The sequence below is a fragment of the Mauremys mutica genome, chromosome 13 (genome assembly GCF_020497125.1).
Source record: "Mauremys mutica isolate MM-2020 ecotype Southern chromosome 13, ASM2049712v1, whole genome shotgun sequence".
NCBI classification, from domain to species: Eukaryota; Metazoa; Chordata; order Testudines; family Geoemydidae; genus Mauremys; species Mauremys mutica.
In genome coordinates this window covers 36,882,951-36,890,651 of record NC_059084.1, presented here as the reverse complement: position 1 = coordinate 36,890,651, position 7,701 = coordinate 36,882,951, and the positions used below count along the sequence as shown (strand labels likewise).

Here is a 7,701-nt window from a genome sequence, read left to right as displayed (position 1 = left end):
TACAGTGGCATTAAGATATTTACTGTTTAAACAGCTATCCCTGTCCTAGTGGTTCCTAACATTCTGTTAGCTTTTTTGACAGCTGCTGCACGTTGAGCAGATATTTTCAGAGAACTCTTCACACTGACTCCAAGATCTTTCTTGAGTGGTAACAACTAATTTAGACCCCATCATTTTGTATGTATAGCTGGAGTTATGTTTTCCAGTGTGCATTACTTTGCATTGATCAACACTGAATTTCATCTCTTACTTTGTTACCCAGTCACCCAGTGTTCTGAGATCCCTTTGTAACTCTTCACAGTCTGCTTTGGACTTAACTAGCTTAAATAATTTTATATCATCTGCAATCTTTGCCACCTCACTGTTTACAGATCATTTATGAATATATTGAACAGCAGTGCCCAACAGATCCCTGGGCAATCTCGCTATTTACCTCTCCATTCTGAAAACTGATCATTTATTCCTACCCTTTGTTTCCTATCATTTAACCAGTTACTGATCCATGAGAGAACCTTCCCTCTTAAACCATGATTGTTTACATTACTTAGAGGCCTTTGGTGAGGGACCCTTTCAAAGGCTTTCTGATGTCAAAGGCAGCATGTTCTAGTGGTTAGAGCTGTTGGGGTAGGGTGCTGGGAGACAGACTCCTGGGTTCAACCTCCGCCTCTGGGTGGGGAATGGGAAACAGTGGGTTACAGATGGGGGGCTGATTTCCGTAGGGGGCTTTGTAGCAGCAGCTGGCCCATTGGAGGTCCCATCTTGGCCAGACTCTGAAACTCAGGACACCTGAGTTCCACCCCTCGGACTGGGAGGAGAATAGGGAAGAGTAGGTTAGAGGAAGGGGCCTTGATCTCAGTCAGGGTCTATGAAGCACTGGGCAAAATTGGGTTCATTCAATGGGAGGCCCTAAAGGGCTTGAGTGTGTTTGGAGGTGCTCATGGGAGGGGGTTGGGCCTAGGAGGCTCCATGGAGGAAGCCAACCCCACCCTGCGCTATCTCCATCCATCTCCCCCTCTATCCCCACTGCAGGTCAACCCAGTGACAGGCACGGTCATGGTCCCAAGGAGACTCCACCCTGTGTTCCTGCTGCCCCTCATCCTGCTGGCCGCCTGCCTGGCTGTGGCCAGCAGGCAGCCATGGAAGGATCTGAATGACAAATTCAATAAGAACCACGTGGACAATACAACAGCCACCATGCCTGATGACTACTGTGAAAAGATGATGAGGGCCCGAAAAATATACTGGAATCTGCTCAACACCTTCATCCATGCATCCATCCCATCCATCAACAACATCTGCTTTGAGGGTGGGATACCCATCCAGGGCGGCCTCCGCAAGAGCAAAAATTTCGTCACCATCACCCAATGTTTATTTAAGCCTGACCCCAAATTGCCGACATTCTCTTACTCTGGGACAGGGATTTCAAAGCAAATTGTCATTGGCTGCTGGCAGGGGCTCCCTGTGCTCTATGTGGAGGAGGCACTGGGTGCAGTCTGGGTATAGAGAGCAAGCGGGGAATGCTTCCACACCAGCCGTGGCATCCGGCTCCTCACCCACCTCTCAACACTGGTCGCTTTGTACAGGTGTTTGCACCCTCACTCTCTCCTGCCCCTAGTGCCCATTATACAGTACAGCCGCCCCTTCCCCACCTCCACCCTCTGATGCCCCTAGTGCCCATTATACAGTACAGCCGCCCCTTCCCCACCTCCACCCTCTGCTGTCCCTAGTGCCCATTATACAGTACAGCTGCCCCTTCCCTACCTCCACCCTCTGCTGCCCCTAGTGCCCATTATACAGTACAGCTGCCCCTTCCCTACCTCCACCCTCTGCTGCCCCTAGTGCCCATTATACAGTACAGCTGCCCCTTCCCCACCCCCACCCTCTGCTGCCCCTAGTGCCCATTATACAGTACAGCTGCCCCTTCCCTACCTCCACCCTCTGCTGCCCCTAGTGACCATTATACAATATAGATGCCCCTTCCCCACCCCTCGCCCTCTGCTGCCCCTAGTGCCCATTATACAGTATAACCGTCCCTTCCCCACCCCCACCCTCTGGTGCCCATATTTTGTATTATATATTACAGTCAGCAATTACCTATCTTGCACTCTCTGCTGCCACATAGTGGCCAACTAACTCCCCATACTGCTGGTATCGTGTATTCAATCTGATAATGGATAATCCTCATATTCCTCACAAATACTTGTTATTTCTCATTGTTCTTTTCATCATTTTTTAACATTTCTCCTCAGTCTGCAACTCTCTGAGCTCCCTAAACTTAATAAAACCTGATACCGGCATAGCAATCACTGGCTTGTTGTGTAAGATTGGGGATAGCAAGAACATAAGCCACTGAAGATGTAATGAATGTGCTGGAAATATTTTGTGGTTTTCCCATGAGGTTCTCTGTGCTTGCAAGCCCAAGCTCAACATTTTTCCTAGTGTCGGGAATAGAACCCACAAGTCCTGACTGCTACTGCTGGGCCTGCTCTAACCCACTACATCCCACTGCCCTCCAAGCATTGGGAAATGGACCCAGGAGTTCTGAATCTTCATCCACTCTCTTCTAACCAATCAGATCCCACTTCTCTTCAAGGATCAGGGTTCAAAACCAGGAGTATTGATTCCCATCCTTCCTTGTTCTAACCCAGTAGACATCACTCCCCTCCCACAATCAGAACCCACACAACAGATATAAACCTTCATTTTTCAGATCACGAGCTAGTCACTAACTGAGGATGGTCAGGAAGAAACAGGAGTTGGGATTCCTAGCTTTACACCTGAGCCTTTTAAGGTGGTTGCTGTAGGCTCCAGTTTCTTTAGGGTCACAGCATCCAAGCCCACCACGGCCAATGTCCAAACCTATCAGCCTCTCACAAAACCTCGTGTGAAGAGGACAAGGGGTGAACATAGAGTTTGAGAGTAGGGTGACCAGACAGCAAATGTGAAAAATCGGGACGGGGGTGGGGGCTAATAGGAGCCTATATAAGAAAAAGACCCAAAAATCGGGAGTGTCCCTATAAAATCGGTACATCTGGTCACCCTAGTTTGAGAGGAAAGTGTCACCCCATGAAGCAGGACTCTCTAATGCACCCCATCTTCTGTTTTTCCTGGATACTCCAGTTCTCAACCCCCATTTATGTTTCTCTAATTCACGCCAGCTCTGCCACCCCATTGAGACTTCCAAAAAGCATCCCTCCCAGGACTTTCTAAATCACTCTGACCCTGGGCTCCTTTGACCACAACCCTCTGCTCCTTCTCTCTCTCTCTGCATTGAGGAAGAGGTTGGAAACAATTTGCAATATTGTTCCTCTTTGCAAAAAAACGGCATCCATCAGGGATTTAAACTTAGGCCCTCACACGCTGACTGCAGGAGTCACATGCCTAGACCAAAAAGCCTGGGAGTTGGGGCTTCCCCTGGGATCTCTCAGCTCCCTGAGATGTCATGCTACGGTCATGCTTCTATGGTTTGCGACCATCTGCTTCATCCCTCCAGACTGTATCACAGGTATCTCTGCTCCTGGGTATTACGGAACCTGAGAGAACTTGGTCCAGTTCAAGGAAATTTTTTCACATTTACACGGATCATAAGAACATCCTGAGAGAGCTTAAATACCACAAACGATACAGAAAAGATCAGATTCCTCCTGTTCACTGCTAAGTTACGGGATTTAGGGATGAAGTACCCGATGAGCAGGCTACCCCAGAGCCACCCATTATGGGAAGCTCTTGCACCTTCCCTTGAAGTAGCTTGACCAGGCCACCGGCCCTGATATGTTCCCGGGCTAGATGGACCCGCCATCTAGTACAATGTTGCAACTCCTATTCTCTTAGGCTCATCTCCACTGGTCATTAGTCAATCACAATGTATGTGAGGTACATACAGCTACCTGAATAGGCAGAAAGATACAATAATACAGACTCAGGTACCTATTTCTGTAGTGGGAGAGCTATTTTCAAATTGTCAGGAAGAGAGAGGGAGAGATGAATTGGGATAGCTATCTAGATAGACAGACGGGGTATCTGGGGATAGATATAGAACCTTTCTGCCAGGTAGAGCTGGCAGCAACCAGAGCCAGGTTCAATCTCTGGGGGTTCCTTTTTAACAATACAACACTAAACTGGCTTGAGTCCCTACCCAGCAACCAGGAAAAATTACACACCACCCCCTTTGCGCCTCTGAGAGGCAATACTTCACCACTCACAAGCACAAAGTCTGAGTGTAGAAAAGAAACTGTTAAGAAAATAAGAACATAAGAATGGCCCTACTGGGTCAGACCAAAGGTCCATCTAGCCCAATATCTTGTCTTCTGACAGTGGCCAATGCCAGGTACCCCAGAGGGAAGGAACCGAACAGGCAATCATCAAGTGATCCATCTCCTGTTGCCCATTCCCATTTTTAATGAAAAGAGGAACGTCACCTGACATTAATTAGGTAAAATGCCACAAGCAGGATTCATAAACATAAAACTGTGAGCAAGACACTCACCTCAGAGTGCATGGGGCAGAGTCTTCTACCCCATGCTCTTGAGTCTACTACCCAAAAGTTCCTGTATGGTGTCCCTCTCCTCTCCATCACCATACCCCACTCACAGTGGTGTTCTTGGTCAGTGAGGAACTAGGGATCAGAAGTGCATCAGTGTGAGATCACCTCCCACCTGGGGAAGAAAGAATCTTGCTTGCTCTGCCCTCTGAGCACTTGTGTTGGCTGGCCACCCTGCCAGCTGTGGTTCCTCTCCGTTGGCTGCCCCACTGGCCACAGTTCCTTTCCACCGGCCACCCTGCCGGCCAGCCTCTGTTCTACTCGCTGGTCACCTTCTGCCACCTGCTTCTCTGTTGTGACCTCTGCATATCAGTCCCTCGAGGTTCCACCCAGCTCTTAGTGATTTTTAGCTCTGAGGCTGGGCAAAGATGTTGTTCCACCACAAGTGATTGTCATCTCTTTTAAGTACCTAAAATAACAAAAAGGCTCCTAATTGAGCCTATTTAGCTTTCTCATTCAACAGTGAGAAGGAACAGGTTTAACCCTTAGGGAAAGGCCACACCTCCTGGCTGTTCACACCTCTCTTACTTTCACAGAGCTCTGGCATTTGAGACCCTGGCTCAGAAAGATCCTTTCAGCTGATGGTGACCCCCTCATTTGGGGCAGGTTAGGTGTAGCAAGTTTTGCTCCCCTTTATTCATACAATAAAGACAACAACATTGATAACATTTCACTACCCCTATATTCAAATTTAAAAATTGTATTAAAGCTAATGATAAAATTATATAATACACAGGTTGAGAAAAGAGTGTGTGTACATCTGGGTATAGTGCTTAGATTATCCACAAATACAAAGTTTGTTTAAAAACTCATAAAATACATACAGTACATAATCTGCAACAATCCACATTTAGATAAACAGTATCATTTAGATATTAGAATCTGGATACTCAGGTACATCACTCATGGAAAGTTATACAGAGAGTTGGTTGTGGAAAGCAAACATAGGAATGAGTGTAGATTGTCAATCAGTAATTGAGCATTTAGGATGGGTTGATTTTTAACCCAACACTAGCCAAAGTTGATCACTTTGAGTGACACAGCTCTGTCTGCTGGATATCTAAGCAGAGTAGGTGTGTGTTATATCCTTGGGGCAGCCGGTGTAGGAAGCAATCACTTGAGGCCAGAGAGCAGGCAGCTAACCAAAACCTCCATTTTATTTACATATATACAGAGAGCTCCTCAGCCGGTTGAAACCGGTTGAGCTAACCCATAATAATCTAACTCAGTTGCCATAGCAACAAAACCATGACAACCAAATACACAACATATTCCTCCCCCCCAATAAGAACATCCCCTAAATAAAACACACACTAGACTAGAGAAGGAGGGTAGACTGCCTCCATTCCCGGCTAAACCCTGGGGATTATTTTGCCCCATAACCGTGGGTTCGCCCTAGCTAAAGGTCCAGCCGATGAGGAGGCCTTCTGTCTCTAGGTGGATTACGGCGAACTACTGGTGTTATTGCACCCGAAAGCACTAGGGGCTCAGGGTCCGCAGCACGAACAGGTGAGGAGGTGGTATCAGCTCGTGCTGGGCAAAGGGGTATCTCAGCCGCCGGCAGTAATGGAGGAGAACAGTCAGAAACAGGTGACTCGTGATTCGATCCCTCACCAGAAGAGGTGAAGTCAGACCCCTCAACTGCAGATGGGTCCTGAGGACTGGCATGACCTGGCAACAGCTGATCTACATGTCGCCGCCAGGTAAGATTCCCTGCAGTCCGGACTGTGTAGGAAACAGGTCCTGTTTGAGTGATGACTGTGGCCGGAACCCATTTAGCTCTGGAAGTATAATTCCGAGCCAAAACTGGCTGTCCCGGGCTAAAGGTTCGGTCTTTTGCTCTGGGTGCCCGTCTGATGACTTGATATTGCTGCTGATGTTGCACAATTTGTTGGGGTTCAGAAGGTTTCAGCAGATCAAAGCAAGTGCGCAGCTGTCGTCCCATCATTAGAAAGGCCGGAGATGCGTGGGTCATAGCATGAGGTGTGTTTCTGTAGAAAAGTAAAAAGGTATCCAGACGCTTTTGAATGGAGTGTTGTCCCCTTGCTGATTTCAAAGCGTTTTTCATTGTCTGCACAAATCTTTCAGCTAATCCGTTGGTGGACGGATGATATGGTGCTGACGTGATGTGGTGTATCCCATTTGCTTTCATAAAATTTTGAAACTCCTGAGAAACGAACTGCGGTCCGTTGTCGCTCACAAGTTGTTCTGGCAGACCAAAACGACTAAAGAGTCCTCGTAGTTTTTGGATAGTACTCTCTGCAGAAGTGGACTGCATTATAGAGACTTCTGGCCATTTAGAATGGGCATCTATTGCCACCAAGAACATGCTTCCTTCAAGGGGGCCAGCAAAGTCAACGTGAATACGTTGCCACGGGTTTTCAGGCCAGTCCCATGGGTGTAGGGATGCCCACTGGGGTGCATTCCTCACACCCTGACATGACATACAAGCTTTTGCCTTCTCTTCAATAGCGCTGTCCAGTCCAGGCCACCAAAAATAGCTTCGTGCAATTTCCTTCATGCGCACTATTCCACAGTGACCGGAATGTAGCTGTTCTAACATCTGTGATCTCAGTGGTGGTGGAATAATGACACGTCTCCCCCACAACAAACAACCAGATTGGACCGATAACTCCGTCCGCTTGGACATGTAGGGAACAAGGTCGGATGAGACCGGAGAGGTTTGTCGAGATGTTCCATGCATCACCAGGTCCATAACGTGGGACAATACTGGGTCAACGCGAGTTGCCTTCTTTATCTGAGTAGCAGTGATGGGTGTATTCTCTACCTGTTCAAAGTAGAAGATTTCCTTGTGGGCACTATCTTGGTGTTTGACCGGCAAAGGCAACCTTGAGAGGCCATCTGCATTGCCGTGTAGAGTGGATTTCCAATATTTGATTTCATATGTGTGTGCTGAAAGTAACAATGCCCAACGTTGCATACGACTAGCAGCTAATGGGGGAATGCCTGTGTAAGGTCCAAAAATTGATGTCAGAGGTCGATGGTCTGTGAGAAGAGTAAATTTTCGCCCAAACAGGTACTGATGAAACTTCCGAATTCCAAAAACAATTCCTAATGCCTCACGTTCGATTTGGGCGTAGTTAGTTTCTGCTTTGCTTAGAGTGCGTGAAGCAAAAGCAATAGGTCTCTCTTCTCCTGAA

At 47.6% G+C, this 7,701-nt stretch overlaps 1 protein-coding gene across 1 annotated transcript; it reads left to right on the top strand.

Annotated features, from left to right (window-relative positions):
- The first annotated feature begins 966 nt into the window (after positions 1-966).
- LOC123348347 (ribonuclease-like) lies at positions 967-1,503 on the top strand. Its single transcript, XM_044985862.1, has one exon. The coding sequence runs from the start codon at positions 967-969 to the stop codon at positions 1,501-1,503; it is 537 nt and encodes a 178-aa protein (XP_044841797.1).
- The last annotated feature ends 6,198 nt before the right edge of the window (positions 1,504-7,701 follow it).

What these genes read in the sequence shown, in the direction of transcription:
- LOC123348347 (XM_044985862.1), top strand. Translation starts at nt 967, where the DNA reads ATGGAGGAAGCCAACCCCACCCTGCGCTATCTCCATCCATCTCCCCCT.